General features: G+C 34.6%; 1 protein-coding gene across 2 annotated transcripts in view; it reads left to right on the top strand.

Annotated features, from left to right (window-relative positions):
- SOS2 (SOS Ras/Rho guanine nucleotide exchange factor 2) overlaps positions 1–17950 on the top strand; it is a 97773-nt gene that overhangs the window by 33412 nt on the left and 46411 nt on the right. Inside the window, exons 4-7 of one of the 2 annotated variants that reach the window (XM_057723783.1) lie at positions 160–324; positions 9174–9377; positions 12884–13027; positions 15695–15805. In XM_057723783.1, the coding sequence (XP_057579766.1) occupies positions 160–324; positions 9174–9377; positions 12884–13027; positions 15695–15805 (624 nt within the window). The remainder of the gene's footprint in view (positions 1–159; positions 325–9173; positions 9378–12883; positions 13028–15694; positions 15806–17950) is intronic. The other variant, XM_057723784.1, reaches the window with a different exon arrangement.

The raw sequence follows: 17950 nt of genomic DNA, 5'->3' as shown, positions 1-17950 counted from the left end.
CAGTAGCTCATTTTATATCCTGTGGTACCTTTGAATTTAGACATTTGGTTTATAGAAAGTTCTTTATAAGCAAGAATGTTAAATAAAATTTTCAAGTGTTTGACTGCTACTTGACAGCGCTACCATTTTTTGGAATTAAATTGTTTATTTTTTCCACAGGAAGTTTTAGGGTACAAAGTGGACTACCATGTGTCCCTATACATTGTGGCTGTACTAGAGTACATCTCAGCAGATATTTTGAAATTGGCTGGTAATTATGTTTTTAATATCCGACATTATGAAATATCCCAACAGGATATTAAAGTGTCAATGTGTGCAGATAAGGTAAGTGTTAAAAGGTATTTAAACTTAATTTGAATGATAGTGACTATGTGTCACTTCTACCTCTGTTTTTTAATGCATGAGTACATTAGTGCTTTTATAATTCCAGATGTTGGAAGACAGAAAAATGGTGGCTTTACATACTAACCATGATATTTTCAGGTTTTTTAGCATGTGACAGGATGAGAATCTCATTTTTCTTATCACGAATTTTTTACCTACAGGAAAAAACATCCAAAGCTTCAAACCAGTTTAAAAAAGTACTTTGAGTTTTGTATTTTTAGAAAGAGAATAAATACAGAATATTCAGATGCTTTTAAGTTTAAGAAGTAATTTTTAAAAACATATTTTAATTTCACAGCATAGTTCAGTGGGGCACAGATAGAGAGAAGACAACTTTGCAATGCCAGAATTACTTCCTTCTGATAATTTTTTTTGTTACTTAGCTTCTTTCTTCCTGGCTGTAAGCTACTGAGGAAAGAAATGGAGTCTTCTTTAAAATTTTCCTCTCTCCTCCTTTTCTTCCCTGTGTTAGAAGGAATTTATTTTAGTGGGAAATAAAAGAATTATAAACAAATAATTTCAGCACAGTGTAATTAAAATTATCACAGAAATAAATCAAAGGTTCAGTGGAGAAAGTGGTTAACTCTGCCATAGGGGAGACCAGGAACACTTCATAGCGAAGGTGCCTAACCTAGACCCCTAAGGGTGAATTACCCCAGGACCTGGCACATGCCAGTGGTTTTCTGCTTCACACAGGAGAATTCCCAGAAAGCTTTTAAAGAACACTGATGCCTGCATCTCACCTCTGGAGCTTCTAATTTACTTGGCCTGGGATGGACCTCTAAGCCTCAGTATTTTCAAAATTTTTGAAACTATCACAGGTGATTCTGATGTACAGTATGATTGAGAGGCATTGTACTAAGCTGTAGTCTCAAAAATGACTTTTCACTTAAATTTCATAGTAAAAATTCCTTGTTATTTCTATTTTGACTTATGAAAAAATGAAAAGAATGAATACTTTTTTTTTAAACTTCTTTTCTAGCTCAGACTTTTAGAAAAGTTGCTTGTGCGATAAAAATTCTCCCCTGTGCCCTATACCACTTGAGAGTAGGTTGCCAACATAGCTTAGTGTGTCCTACAAACAAAAACATTTTCCTATATAACCACAGTATGACAGTCAAAATCCAGGAAATGAATGTTGATACATCATAGTATGTAATCCTCAGACCTCATTCAAGTTTTGCCAGTTTTCCCAACGGTGTCCTTTAGAGCAAAATGATCCAGTTCAAAATCGTGTTATGTATCTTTTTTCTCCTTGTTCATTCTGAAACAGGTCTTCATTCTTAATTTTTATGACCTTGACATTTTTAAAGATTATACCAATCAGTGTTTAAAATGCCCCTTCCTTTAGTTTTTTCTGCTGTTTTCTCTTGATAAGATTTAGGTTCTAGATCTGTGGCAGGAATATCATAGAAGTTCTTCTCATTTCATTTTTCTCACACGACACACAATTTTGATGTGTCCCATTACTAGTGATGATCACTTCGATCACGTGATTAAGGGTTTTGTAAGTAGGCTTCTCTACTTTAAAGGACTCCTTTCCCTTATGTAATTAATAAATATTTTGTGCAATATTTTAAGGCTATGTAAATATCTTGTTCCTCATCACACTTTAAAATGTGTTTATTTTAATGTGGACTCATTGATTTTTATTCAGTGGAACATATCCATTACTTCATTATTTATTTTGATATTCACATTGTCTCAGATCTGGCAGTGGGAGCTCCTTCAATTTGGCGTCTCTGTCCCTATCATTCTTTGAACACTGTCTTTTGACACAAGATGCTCCAGGTTCAACTTGTTCTTTACCTGCTGCCCAAGCCTGGAATTAGTTGTTTTCTAAAAAATCCTGGTTCCCTTTAGTGGAGAATGGTATTTAGAAACCAAGATCTTGGTGCTAGAGGAGCTCATTGATATTGAAGTGTCACTGCTCTGGTCGCTTAGAGACCAGAATTAGGGAGTGTGTGTGTTCTTGTGTGTGTGTACATATATATAGACATACACACATCTATGTTTATTTCTTATCTATCTTTATATGAGCTCACAAATCTCTTCAATCCAAGTTCAGAACCACAGGATTCATTTTAGGCTCCCCTTTTTACATTTGTAACTCCCTTATCTGATAGTGAGAAACCTAGCTCCTGTTTTTCTTAATATATTTATTTGATCAATTGTTCTGTACATGAGCAGTCTCCCAGCAGGCCTCTCTTCCCCCACTGGTGTAGGCACCCTGTTTTGGCATAGAAACCCTTCTTCTTTGTATACATTCTCCTTACTCCACTCAAGTTCTGACAGTCCCATGTTGGGCCACTGCTGCTGCTGGACCACCTTCCCATGCAGAAACCCCGCTTGCCCACGAGGGCTGCACACCCTGCATCAGGCTGCTCTAGCGTGTGGATAGTCTCTGCTTCCGTTGGTCTCTAACATCTTGTGCCATGTTTGTGCCCCTTCCCCTGTAAGCACCCTCCCTGTTCCTCTCGGAACCAGCACACTGAAATGGGCCACCACAGCTTTCCCCACACCCCTCGTGCAGGGATTCCTACGTTATTTTCCCCATTCCTCCCCTCCCCCTCCCCCCCAAACAGTGGCCTTGGACAGGATTATTGAGGGACTGTGGGTAGGAGAGACTTTATTCCATAGCTGAGTCAATTACCTTTTCCATGATGCTTTTTAAAGGCAAAGTAGTTAAATTCTAAACAGTTCACAGTCTCAGAATTACAAGAGACCAAATCCACATACAAACTGACAAGTGATCATGTAGCCTCTGTTTGGGCACTGGGGAACTTACTTCTCATAAAACTGTCCATTCATTTTTGTAAAATTCTAGTTAGGTGAAATGTCTTCCTCATAGAGTTAAGATTGACTTTCCTACTAACTTTTTTTTTCCAGAACAGCTGTTTTTTATTAGCAAGAAATACTTGATAATTCAATATATACAATTTTAAACACACCATGCATTTTTTTTCTTTTTGGATAGAATTATACAAAAGAGAATTTATTAAAATTCCTTGCGTTTTTAGAGCACAAACCTATAGTAGAATTACAAATATCAGCTATGGCTGTGCTTTTTTTTTTTTTTGGTTTGGGGAGAAAATTTTTTTTTTCCCCCTTTGTATTCTTTTTTTTTTTTTTTTTTTTTTGGAACCTTTATTGAGATACAGTTAACATACAATAAACTGCACATATTTAGAGTGTACAGTTTGATACCCCAATCTTCCAATTCATCCCCCCCAACCCTCCCCGCTTTCCCTACTTGGTGTCCCTATGTTTGTTCTCTACATCTGTGTCTCTATTTCCGACTTGCAAACTGGGTGATTTGTACCATTTTTCTATAGTCCACATATATGTGTTAATATACGGTATTTGTTTTTCTCTTTCTGGCTCACTTCACTCTGTATCACAGTCTCTAGGTCCATCCATGTCTCTAAGAATGTCCCAGTTTCATTGCTTTTTACAGCTGAGTAATATTCCATTGTATATATGTACCACATCTTTTTTATCCATTCATCTGTTGATGGACATTTAGGTTGCTTCCATGTCCTGGCCATTGTAAATAGTGCTGCAATGAACATTGGAGTGCATGTGTCTTTTTGAATTATAGTGTTCTCTGGGTATATGCCCAGCAGTGGAATTGCTGGGTCATATGGTAACTCTATTTTTAGTTTTGCAAGGAACCTCCGTACTGTTCTCCATAGTGGCTGTATCAATTTACATTCCCACCAGCAGTGCAAGAGGGTTCCCTTTTCTCCACACCCTCTCCAGCATTTACTGTTTGTAGATTTTCTGATGATGCCCATTCTAACCAGTGTGAGGTGATACCTCAGTGTAGTTTTGATTTGCATTTCTCTAATTAGTGATGCGGAGCAGCTTTTCATGTGCCTCTTGGCCATCCGTATGTCTTCTTTGGAGAAATGCTTAGTTAGGTCTTCTGTCCATTTTTTGATTGGGTTGCTTGTTTTTTCGATATTGAGCTGGATTAACTGTTTATATATTTTGGAGGTTAGTCCTTTGTCTGTTGATTCATTTGCAAGTATTTTCTCCCATTCTGAGGGTTGTCTTTTCGTCTTGCTTATAGTGTCCTTTGCAGTGCAGAAGCTTTTATGTTTCATTTTTAAAAAAATTTTATTGAAGTATAATTGATTCACAATGTTGTGTTTAATTTCTGCTGTATGGTGAAGTGACTTAGTTATACATATATAGTCTTTCTGGTATTCCTTTCTATTATGGTTTATCACAGGATATTGAATATATCAATAGTTCCCTGTGCTATATAGTAGGGCCTTGTTGTTTATCCATATTATCTATATTAGTTTCCTTCTAACTTTCCTATTAACTTTCATTCACTAATTCTAATCTCTCCTCTGAACTGTGTTAGGTAAGACCAAACTGTTTTTCAGAATAAGTCATTCTGTCATTTATAGCATTTTTCCATGTATTAAATTTTCACCTTTTGAGACTTTGAAAACCAGTCTTTTTGTGACATGATTTTCAGGTCTCATTATTGCATTGCTCTTAGACCGTGATTTCTAAAACTAAAGGCAACACTCTAGATTTGGTCTGACCAACACAGAGTACAGTGAAATGCCCACTTCTTTTATTCTGTGCTGTTCTTTTATAATTTCAGCATTAACTTTTTGGGACACACGTATCACTCTGTTTACTTAATAAGTTGCAGATGTCTCAACTCCCTAGGACTTTCCACATAAGATACTATTATGTTATATTTTTGATTTCTTACAATGTGTGCTGTTGATGTTTTTTTCATCTAAGCTTGAACTCAGATTTATCTCTGTAAAGTTCATACTGTTATTGAGACTGTGCTCCAGCATATCAAGATATTATAAAAAATTAATTTTGTCATTCATCATTGTAGATATCCTACCAGCTTTTTGTAATATGTGCCAATCTGAGAAGCTTAGTTTGTTTTAGTTGGAGTTATTTATTAAAAATACTGGAGAAGTTTAAGAGATGAGATTTCTCACATATGTTATTAGAGGAGTCCTTCTAAGTTAATAAATTACCACTTTTTTTCACTATGGCCTTTTTATCAGCGACTATTTCACTTCTTTGTCTAATTCAGGGGTCAGCAAACTTTATCCATAACGGACCAGATGGGTGGATGTATGTTTTAGGCCTTGTGGGCTATACGCCTTTCTTGGAACTAGTCATCTTTGCCTTTGTAGAGGAAGGCAGCCATAACCAATGAGTGTGGGCTGTGTTCTAAGGAAGACTTTATTTACATAAAAGGCGGTAGGCTCACTGTGGCCTATGGGCTATAGTTTGCCCATCCTTTTCTTTCTTTCTTTTGGTAATATTTATTTATTTATTTGGCTGAGCCAGGTCTTAGTTGCGGCATGCAGGATCTGGTTCCCTGACCAGGGGTCAAACCTAGCCTCCCGGCATTGGGAGCATGAAGTCTTAACCAGTGGACCACCAGGGAAGTTCCCTGCCCATCCTTTTCTACTATGATTCCAAGTTTGTCACAAGAGACTGTCATATCTTAGCTAAGATCCAGATGATTTTATTTGTGGGACTAGTCATGTGAATGGAGTAATGAGATTAGTGTAACATCGTGTGATCTTAGTAAATCTAAACTCATTTCCTGTGATCACTCTTTCAAGAGCTCACAAACGGTCTGTTTAATAAACTATTCAAATAAACGCTTTTTAGGGATCTGTGTAATTTCCCAGACAAGGTCGTATAATTTGACAGAAAACTTGAGAATCAACCCTTTTTCCACACCTAAATATAAAAGCAATATTTGACTATATGATGTATTCTGGCACATCAGAGATTGCGGAGAATAGTTAGACGATCGTAGGAAGGAATTTTAGAGCTCAGTCCCTAATATACTTGTCACTATTAAGGAAAATAATATTCAGACTGGAAGAATAAGAGCGTACATGCTTAAGAGGAAATTGATGTTTAAGAAAGGTGAGAGAGAGTAAGAGAACACTTCTGTATTTTTTCTTTTGTTGTAATATTACTCCATCTGTTCCGAGAACTGATTCTCCTTTATTATTCTAGTTGTGAACATGATGAAAAAATACTTTTATTGTCCTAACATTTATTCTGATCCTTAACTCATTTGAGCTTTAGCCTTTCATTACAAGTCTAACAGTTTACAAACATACAGTACATGTATACTCTTTAAGCAAGTATCTTTTATGCATTTACTGTTTGTCAGGTGCTGTGGGTTTTAAGATGAAATGGCTCTTATCCTTAGAAATGTCAACATAAGCTGCTTATGTAGAAAAGAGAAAGGATTGCTAATGGAGGACTGAAGCTGGTGGAAAAGATTTTGACAGAGTTCAGGGAGAGTTGGTGGAAAAAGCTATACAAAGACATTATATTTGAGCTAAGTGATGAAAATGGCTAGAGATTTATCAGATGAATAAATGTGAGAGTTAGAAGGAAAGAGAAGTAAGAGAAGACATTCTAGACAGGAGAATAGAAGGAACTGACCAGACTTAAGAGCTGTTTCTGAGTTCAAGTTAACAGGATTTGGGGACTGATCTGGTGTGGAAGTTGAATTGTTAGTCCAGGGTAATGACACATTTTCTAGCTATGAAGGCCAAGGAGATGATGCTGTGATTCGTGGTTCTGGAGTGGAGTAAATGTGTATGGGTGTGTCAGACAGAGAGATGTCTAGCAAGCCTTTTGTTGCACTTGTCTAAGAGTCCAGAGAGGTGCTGAGATAAGTGTTTAGGGAGTCATTATCTAGTCATGGAAATCGTCTAAGAAGGTGAGCTCACTTAGGAGAAAGCATAGTAGATGTTTCAGACTGTTGGCCTGCTAGTGAATAGGAGCTCCAGGTTTATTTCTTAAAATTTTGAAGTATTTACAATCTGTTTCAATTTACAAATATGAAAATTCTACATAAAAATCGAGATTCCAGACTCTTCTTGAAAAAACAAAATCAAAATACGTGACAAAATAGCTAGCATTGAGCAGTGCCTTTCCTCTTTAGGTGCATACACCTTCTACTTTGTCACATTCCCATCACCTCTTCTTAGGTATTAACACGATGTTATCTGCCTGACCCCTGTAGCATTTACATTCAAGATTTTGGGTGTTGTGTGACGAAAACAGTTCCAAAAATGGAACCCTGCAGTGGGTGGTGGAGAAGGTGAGTAGTAGAGAAGGGGGCCTCACTGACAGAATGGTATATGAGAAGCCAAGGGAAGAGAAAGTTTTAAGAAGTTCTGGTTAGCTGTCAATAACTAGAGAAAACAAAAATATTCTGAGGTCATTACAGCAGTTTCAATAGAGTAGTGAGCTTGAGAAGTAAGAAATTAGAGATGTCAAGTACAGACTACTTCAAAAAATTGTGTACCAAAAGTGGTGAAATTTAGTATTTTAATGTAGGGTATGATACAAATTTGGTTTTAGGAACATAATTTTGGAAATGGTGTTGGGAAGAAACCAGTGGCAGGGAGATCATATGGCAAGACCTTCTAAGAGATGGCGTGATTGCTTAATAGTCTGATTTGAAGCATGGAGGAGAATGGAGAGAACTGACCACTAAGAAATATTGAGTTAGATTTAAGAAGATCAGGAGGGCAGTGTTCGTGTTTATTTTGCTTATTGCTGTATCTTACCAACATCTGGCAGAATTTCTGGTTATCAGTAGATGTTTTTGAGAATGAATGAGTGAATATCTCATATTGTGTTGTTAGAATTTCCTCTCATCCCTTTGAAATTTTTACTTTTTGGAGCTTCCTTTTTGGGATTGTGCCTTTTTACCCCCTGAACTCTAAGGAAGTTGTTTTCAGTCAGTCTTGAATATATAATTAAGTAGGTCCAATTTTTCTTTTTAAACTTTTTAATTCTGAAGTATGGTCACTTTTTTCCTATTGCTTTTGATATATGGCTAGTTCTTGCCAGTTGGTTGACTTTTTTTTATTTTTTATTTTTTGGCCATGCCTCGCAGCATGTGAGATCTTAGTTTCCTGACCAGGGATTAAACCCACATCCCCTGCTTTGGAAGGCGGATTCTTAACCACTGGACCGTCAGGGAAGTCCCCTGTTGGTTGACTTAAATCCATAGTAGTTATCTGTACTGTTTTCTGAAAGGGGAAATTGTCACTATAGCAATTTAAGCATCTCTGGGATGCTTGATTTTAACAAATGACCTTAACAGCGGTTGTTGATGTAGCAAATATGCATCAGAAAAGCATCACGCTGTTAATATATTTTGTGTATCATTTCACTTTTCTCCTTTAAACTGTACTCAAGGATGCATATAAGCAACCTTACAGTAGGACAAAGAACTACCATTTTGAATGCCTACTGTTTGCCAAATGTAATAGTATTCTTTTTTGTTCATTACCTCATTGAATTCTTTCATCGGTTACATTTTACATATAAGGGATCTGACTTTCAAAAGAATAAATAACTTGTCTATAATCAGCGGTAAGTGGTAGAACTGAGATTTTGGCTCAGATTGTTGTTCTCCAAATGTGTGCTCTTTTTGCTGTTATATATTTTGTGTTTATGTGTGCGTATGTACATATATACAGACAGACACATATATGTGTACATATATGTATATATATTTCACTATTAGGTTAATCTTATTTTCATAAATATTTTTCCATATCCAGTTTTATTTGAACATTATGTCACTTCAGCTTTTCATATTTCTCTTATTTGAATTTTCTCTTATAAGTTTAGCCTTAATGCACACAACTCTCATTGTTTAATAATGTTTTAATGCCAAGTACTTTGAGATGGTCTTATAGCAGTAAGGAAAATAAGTTTTTCCATTACTGACTTATATTTCTTAGGTTTTGATGGACATGTTTGATCAGGATGACATAGGCTTGGTTTCTCTTTGTGAAGATGAACCTAGTTCTTCAGGTGAATTAAACTACTATGATCTTGTCAGAACTGAAATTGCAGAAGAAAGACAGTACCTGCGGGAACTAAATATGATCATAAAAGTGTTTCGAGAAGCTTTTCTTTCTGACAGGAAGCTCTTTAAACCTTCTGTAAGTACCTTTTTGGGTTTCAAATCCTGTCTATCCCAAAAAGTCAGATAGTAGCTTAAAACTGTAAATAGTAACTTTATATACCTTATGAGTATGTAAAACAAAAGTATTGTTTTATATAGTATTGTGGGATTGTTTGCTTTGTTTTTAATTTTTTTCAGAAATTTTATTGAAGTATAGTTGATATGCAATATTGTATGAGTTAAAGGTGTGCAACATAGTGATTCACAAGTTTTAAAGGTTGTGCTCCATGTATAGTGATTATAAAATATTGGCTATATTCCCCATTTTGTACAATGTAGTCAGTCCCCTACATATAAACCTTCAAATTGCGAGCTTTCAAAGGTGCGAACATGCCCCTGTGTGCCAGCTGTTATTACTGCACTACTGTACTTTTTAAGGTGCTGTACTGTAAGAGTAAAAATGTTTTTTTATTTTTGTTTGTCTTTTATGTATTATTTGTGTGAAAAGTATTATAAACCTATTACAGTACGGTGCTATATAGCCGATTGTGTTAGTTGGGTATCTTACTTTGTTGGACTTACAAACAAATTGGACTTACAGATGTGCTCTCGGAACGGAACTTGTTCATATAAGGGGAATTGCTGTACATACTTGTAGCCTATTTTACACCCAATAGTTTTTACCTCCCACTCCCTCATCCCTATATTGCCTCACCCCCACACTGGTAACCACTAGTTTGTTCTCTGGATCTGTGAGTCTGCTTCTTTTTTGTTATATTCACTAGTTTGTTGTACTTTATAGATTTCGCATGTAAGTGATATGTCTTTGTATGAGTTAATTCACTTAACCTTCCAAGTCCATCCACGTTGCTGCAAATGGCAAAATTTCATTCTTTTTTTTTTAATGGCTGAGCAGTATTCCATTGTGTATATATATCCCACACCTTCTTTATCCATTCATTTGTTGAGGGACACTTAGGTTGCTTCCATATCTTGACAATTGTAAATAATGCTGATGTGAACATTGGGGATATTGTGGGTTTTTTAATTTGTGAATTGTTATACTAATATAATAAGTGCAGTGACAGTGAAAATCAGACACAAAATTAGGGGGATTACACTGGAATAAAATCTTTTCCTACTGTGCAGTATTTGAGATTTATAGTCTTTCATTTGAAGATGGTGAAAGAAATGTATGGTCTAGAAAAGAAAGACTTAGGCTTTTTCCTGTCTTTTGGTAAGTACTTTAAGGCAGTAGTTTAAAGTTTTACATAGTGGAACTTTTTAAGAATAAAAGTTTATACAGAGTGTCACATAAAGGCAGAGCTCCAGTGTTGGAAGACGGGGTAGGAATGGGGTGAGTAGTATGGGGATCGAGGGAGGTTTGTCCATGTTTTGCCGACCTCTGTAGGTTCTGAAGTCAACTCTAAGGCATCTAGCTAGACAAATACTGTTTTTTGTTTTGTTTTTTGTTTTAGATTTCTTTTTCTTTCCTTTATTTCTCACGTGATCTGTTTTTCCTTAGATGTCTGAGTGTGTTTCACTTTAAATACTTAGCTTTTCTCTTACCTCTGACTTCCTCCCCCCAAATAACTGTTACATAAGTGAATAGGAGTGATGCTCAGACACAGCTGGCTGTGTGCTTCAAATTAGGAAATGATTTAGGGTTTTTTTTTAAAGAATATTTATGTATTTATTTTGCTGTGTCGAATCTTTGTTGTGGCATGTGGGATCTTTTAGCTGCAGCATGTGGGATCTTTAGCTGCGACATGCGAACTCTTAGTTGTGGCATGTGGGATCCAGTTCCCTGACCAGGGATCAGACCCAGGCCCCCTGCATTGGGAGCATAGAGTCTTAGCCACTGGACCACCAAGGAAGTCCCTGATTTAGCTTTTTATTCTTTTCCAGAGGAATTAATTTCAGTGATAATTTAAGGTATTTTAATTGGCTTTCATCCTTTTTTAAAAAAAATGCATATTAAGTTTAACATTTGGTAATAACTCCTACTGGGCACACTACCTTAAGCGGTCAACATTTTATGTTTTTCAAAGTACGGTTCTATTTTGTGTGACCCTTAAGAATTCTGTGAGCTAGGTAGGACTGGTATTATCATTTCTAACTTACTGGTGAGGAAATTGACACAAAATAGTTAAGACATGATAAGTTAGTTATGGTGGTTGAACTGGAATTTTGGTTCTTTTATACCACAGTATAATTGGGTTTTGTCTATAGTGGTATGAAGAATTAAAAACTTAACAAATGCTGTTAGCTAATATTATCCTCTTTGCCTTTTCTGCATCCCATCAGTTTTCATTCCTCAGGAATTAATTTTTATGGGTCTCGTTTCCACTGAATTTGTGCTGATTTGATAGAAAAATTTTATTATAATACTGAAGGGTCAAGAGAAAGAGAGAATCCCTTTTCTCTGTCTGTATCTACTATATTTTTGCAGCATAGACAGGACTGTAAAATTTTGAAATAAAGACCATTGAAGATCAGCACATAGAACTCAGTAAATATTTGATTAAAGAATGAATGACTCTTGATCTTAATTTACTCCTTTGGGCCCTACTCCTGTGTCTTCAGAAAGCTCACATTTGTGGAAGGCCTAATATATGCCTGGAGCATTTTGTAGAAATCATCTCATTTAATCCTCTTAAGAACCTTATGAGGTAGGTATTAATATACCAACTATGTGACCCTGGGCAAATTAGTTAACTGCTCTGTGCCTCTGTTTCCTCATTCATAAAATGAGGATGATGATAATATCTATCTAATAAGACTGTTATGAAACTACATGTCAGGTACTTACAGTTGTGCCTGGAACATAATAAGTGACCAAGAGATGTTAGCTGTTACTGTCATCATTATTGTCCTAATCCAGGGTTGTTCACCTAGCAGGTAGTGGGGCCAGGATCCAAGCTCAGGTGTGTCAGGTTACTTAATCCATGATGTTTCCATTACAAGATGCAGAATGAATAATAGTTGGCCATAACGTGGATAATCAGTCATATGGTCTTGTTTCCAGAGGACTTAACATGTTTTAACCCAGATAAAATTCATACCTGAGAGCTTGAATGAAATCTTTAATTCCTCCTTGGATTTAAGAGACAGGCCACATATTGTGAAACCAGTTTGTGTCTGGATTAGCAGTCAGATCTTCATTTTGATCCCAGTTTTTGTTATTAACCAGCTCTATGAGACCTTGATCAAGACTTTTAGCACTTAACCAATTTTAAAATACTCAAATGCTGGAATTCTTTATGTAAAGAGTTGCTTAGAATCATCCACCGTATGAAATTTACCATAAATTTACTGGAAGATATAGATTCTATATAGTTCTGTTCAGTAATTCTAAATCTAATCCAAGAGGTTTTTTTAATTTCTTTTCCTTTATATTTTGCTATGATTTGGAATATATTTTATGTCCTGAAATATACTGGTATGCAATTGGGTGAAAATATACCCAATTACATTATTATACTTAGTAATGAAATTCTCAACCTGACATGTCTTAACCTTCCTTTTCTTTTTCTTTTTTAGGATATTGAAAAGATTTTTAGTAACATTTTAGATATACATGAATTGACCGTGAAACTTTTAGGTTTGATTGAAGACACAGTTGAAATGACTGATGAAAGCAGCCCTCATCCCTTAGCTGGCAGCTGTTTTGAAGATTTGGCAGAGGTAAGCTTACAAAACTGTTTTCTCATTAAAGTCCTAAGTTATTTAGTAAGATATTCTTTGTGAAAATTAGAAAACACTGCTGGCTGCTATAAAAAATACTTAAGATTTAACCAATAGCAAACTAAAATTACATTGTCTTTATAGTGACACTTTATAGTGTATTTATAGTATTTATAGCAAACATTGATAGACTAGTAATGTTTAGGATCTTTTTTTTTAATGGCAAGGTGCATCTAAGATGAAAGAAAAATTTTATTGACCATAGCTGTTTAGTTTTTGTGGATTTTAGTCTTAATTTCCAGAAATGAAAAAGGAAGTTTATATTTTTTTCCCAAAGTGAAAGTCATATTTTTGTGCTTCAAATGATTATAAAAGTAATGTAGGTCATTGTAAAAATATTCAGAAAAATATAAATACAAGACAAAAATCACTTTGTTTTGCAATACTTAGAGATTAGTTATCTTTATAAGATTTATTTATCCTTATGAATGTTTGCATATTCATACAAACCTATGTATATTTACAAAAATAGGATCTCATTATTTTATAACCTGCTTTGTTTCATTCAATATCATGAACATTTTCCGTGTTAATAAATATACTTCAATACAGCTTTTAAAATCTGAAAGTACCATGTTCTGTGGAGACACTATGTTTTAACTATTTATTATTATTAAGCGTGTAGGTTGTTTCAGTTCTTTTTGTTATTGTAAACAACACTGTAACAAACATATTTATATAATGCCTTCATAGCCTAGTAATTATTTTAGGAGGTAGTCTTAGAAGTGAAATTGTGGTACTGAAGACCAGGTACATTTTTAGAACTTTGAAATATTTTACCAAATTTACTTCCAGATAGGTACCAGTATATGCAGGCCCTCTTTTTTCCCATATTTTCACTATGCCATTAATTTTTGTTATTATCGCATTAATTTTTACTAGTCTAGGGGGAAAAAATTTCATTGCTCTTTAATTTTGCTTTCTCTTAAACTAATGATATTGAACATCTTTTTATACTCATTGGCCATTTTTATTTCTTCTGGAAAACAGGTGTTAAAAATGCTTTCTTTAGATATCATGTAAATTTTTCTAATTTGTCTTCCTAATTTTTCTGAAAATATAGATCACTTGCGTTACATCCATTTTGTAGACAATGGAACGGATAGCATAGAAATACTTAGTTACTGAGGCCTAACCAAGATATTCAGGCTTGCTCTTATTAGAAAGCTTTTTTATATTGTGATGTCTTAGCATATTAATTTGTAGTCTGGTTGCCTCTTGTGCTCTTAAAGATATCATGGATCAAAAACATGTATTCAAAAATGTACTTTCTAATTTTTATTTTTGTGGTAAAACATATAACAAAATTTGCCATTTTAATCATTTTAAATGTACAGTTTAACGGCATTAATTAAATTCATAGTATTATACAACCGTTACTAACCACTATTTATGTCCAAAACTTTAATCACCCCAAACAGAAACTCTGTACTCATTAAGTAATAACTCCCTATTCTTCCTTCCCACACAACCCCTGGTAACCTCTGATCTATTTCTGTTTCTTTGAATTTGCTGATTCTAGATATTTGATAAAGGTAGAATCATTACAGTATTCTCTTGTGTCTGCTTATTTCACTTCACATGATGTTTTCACAGTTTACCCATGTCATAGTATGTATCAGAACTCTGTCTCTTTCTCTGAGTAAATAAGGTTCCCTTGTGTGTATATACCACATTTCGTTTATCCGTTTATTTGTTGATGGACCCTTGTGCTTTTTCCACCTTTTGGCTTTTGTGTAAAATGCTACAGTAAACATATGAGCATGTGTTTGAGTTACTGTTTTCAGTTCTTTGGGGTATATATATATATACATATATATATATACCTAGGAGTAGAATTGCTGGGTGATATGGTGATTTTTGTTTAGCTTTTTGAGGAACTGCCAAACTGTTTTCCATGAGGGGTACATCATTTTGCACTCCCACTGGCAATGGACAAGTGTTCCAATTTCTCTACATCCTTGCCAACACTTGTTATTTTCTGTAAAACATACTGTATTTTTAACATACAAAAATGAAACAAATCTTAGTTCTAACTGAACGTTGGGGATGTTGATTTTTACAAAATAATAGAAATTTATTTAAATATAAACATGGACAAAACATGGGCCATTTCTGTTTTGTTATTTTACTGTATATTAGTCTTTGCTTTCTTTTTCTAATTTTAAAAAAGTGTAGAGTGGATGAAACAACGGGAGTATCACTCTTTGCTTCCTTTGAAAGTATCCTCAGTATAAACTCCGTTCAACCTAGGTAAACCTAACTGAAATTTCAAATCCCAGCTTTATTTTATTAATAAATACACCTTTTATTTATCTGGGGTAAATGTGCATATGCATTTTAATAGTTTGATACTTGTGACCACAAGTCAGTGGCCTATCTTAAGAATAGTAGCTTCTTGTCATCTATCATTCAAGGTCATTACTTACATTTCTAAAACATTTCCAAGTTACAGCCATAGTTATTATTTGTCCCTGAAATAAAGAAAAAGTTCTGAAACCTAATGGAGGACTTAAATAAAAATTTGCCATTAAATAATCTGTGCCATATTAGTAAGAAAAGATGTTCTTTTAAACCTAACACATTTTCCTTTTTTAAAAAAAATAGGAGCAAGCATTTGATCCTTATGAAACATTATCACAGGATATTCTTTCACCAAAATTTAATGAACACTTCAGTAAGTTGATGGCCAGACCTGCAGTGGCTCTACACTTTCAGGTAAACTTAAATTGAATGTTATTTTTTTTATAAAGCAACTGAAGAAATATTTCACCAATCCTTCAAAATCTGTTAATTGTAAGCCTGTTCTAGGTTGTCTAGGTTGTCTTCTGTTTTCTTTCAATTTGTCATTAACGTGGAAATCTTTTATAGAATACTATCACAAATACTGATTGACTAGAAGAATCTGGCACATTCTGGGTCTGAGATGTAGAGATGATTTTGGAGAGCTATTTCAGGGTCTCATTCCCTACAGGAGGTAGAATTGAAATCATAAGGAGCGGAGAATATCCTCATGTATGCTCATACTGACTTCTCTCTCAGGCATGTCATTTAAAGGAAATAGATATATTAATGGAAAGTATGCAAGGTGAGTGGTTCAGTAATGCAGTTAGATAAAATGAGAGTAAGTGGAAAGAGACAAAATTATATTTTTACTCTCTCAACACTTAATGAAGGTTACATTGGCATTGATGATCCTTGACCACTTATTGCTGTAGAAACTTCTTGCAAATATTTAGACTGGCCCTTCTCTCTTAGCATATGAACATGGTCAAATCTTTATTGTCCTAAAACAAGCAAATAAACAAAACTTTGTCACTCTGGCTCTTCTCCCTTTTGTTTTTTTCCATTTGTAGCCAGTTGTCTTCATATTATTTTTTATCATTCTCCATTGAACTGCTACCATCTGTGTTCTAATCAGGATATATTACCAAAAACTGCCCTTGACAATGAACTTAACCACCAAATCCCATGGATATTTTGATTTCATATTTATGTCTGTTGTATTTATTAGTACCCCTCTTGTCCTTTTTGACTCCTATGGTACTACTTTCGCCTAATTTTCATCTTCTCTGGTTTCTTCTCAGTCTCCTTGGTTGCAGGTGTTACCCAAGTTCTGTTATCAGCCCCTGCTGTTCTGTTCCTCTATGCTGTCCTTAGGTGACTTTATCCATACCCTTTGCTTTCACCTATATGCTGGTGACTTCCTATTTGTATTTTTAAGCCATAACTTTCTTTTGAACACTAGATGTATGTGTGTGTATGTATACACTTTTGTATAACCAGCTGCCCTTTGAACTAATTCTTTTGAATATCCCACGAAGACTTCAAATGTAAATGTTTAAAACTGAACTGAACTTACCATCTTCTCCCTGCCTCCTTTACTGTGAATTCCTGTTATTATCATCTTCTGCTTCTGTTCTACTCAAAAACTTGTCAACTTGGAATAAAAGTTACACTTAATTCTCAAAATTTACTTAATTGAAGGAATAATTTTTAAGTTAAATCTTATATGTTCATATAAACCATAAAGTAAGCATTAATTAAATGGGACAATCTGCTTATAAGATCTTTGCTTACTCATTAAAAGCACTCACAGCGTTTCTTGTTTCATTCTTATTTTATTAGTAATTCTTACTATGGGATTTGAATGTTTAAGACCCAGTTATTTAAGCTGTTGTTCCAACTACTCAGTGAAATTCAGAGTTAGATAAAAACCTTTTTCAGGCCAAACTCAATACAGTACTTAAGTCCGGTATTAACCTAAAACAGATTCTTCATTTGTAAAATGAGAAAGCAAGGCTTTATTTAAAAAAACACAACAAAACTTCTTTAGAAGATGTAGGCACACTTTAAGAATATGAGCTTTGGAGTGAGAACTTGGGCTTTGAGCCAATTAGTAGTTGTCTTTCCTTGAACAAGTCACTTAATCTCTGAGAATCAGTTTGCTCATTCGTAAAATTATGATAACGTATGCCTCTTACGGTTTTGAAAAGTAAATGAGACTACACTAGGCACATTTGGCACATATTAAACACTCAGACATTACCTTGTGCTGTTTTTAGAGAACTCCTTACACTATAAACACACATTGAATTAATATTTTGGAATGCACTTTAGTAGCCATTTCAGTGCTAATTAACAATACAAATGATTCTTGTAGGCTAATTTTAAAGTTTCATCTTGGTTCCAGTTAAAGCACTGTGTATAAAATATAGAAAACTATATCCAGCATAATCTGTATCACTGTCTTAAATAAGTGATAAAAGAAATTAATTTCTGCATATCCTGGTAAAAGTCTATTGAACAAATTATAGTTTACTTCAGTTAACAATAGGTGAGAATTATGGGAGTGTTTACCTA

Source organism: Hippopotamus amphibius, chromosome 2 (genome assembly GCF_030028045.1).
Source record: "Hippopotamus amphibius kiboko isolate mHipAmp2 chromosome 2, mHipAmp2.hap2, whole genome shotgun sequence".
NCBI lineage: Eukaryota > Metazoa > Chordata > Mammalia > Artiodactyla > Hippopotamidae > Hippopotamus > Hippopotamus amphibius.
This window is presented reverse-complemented; position numbering and strand designations above follow the sequence as displayed.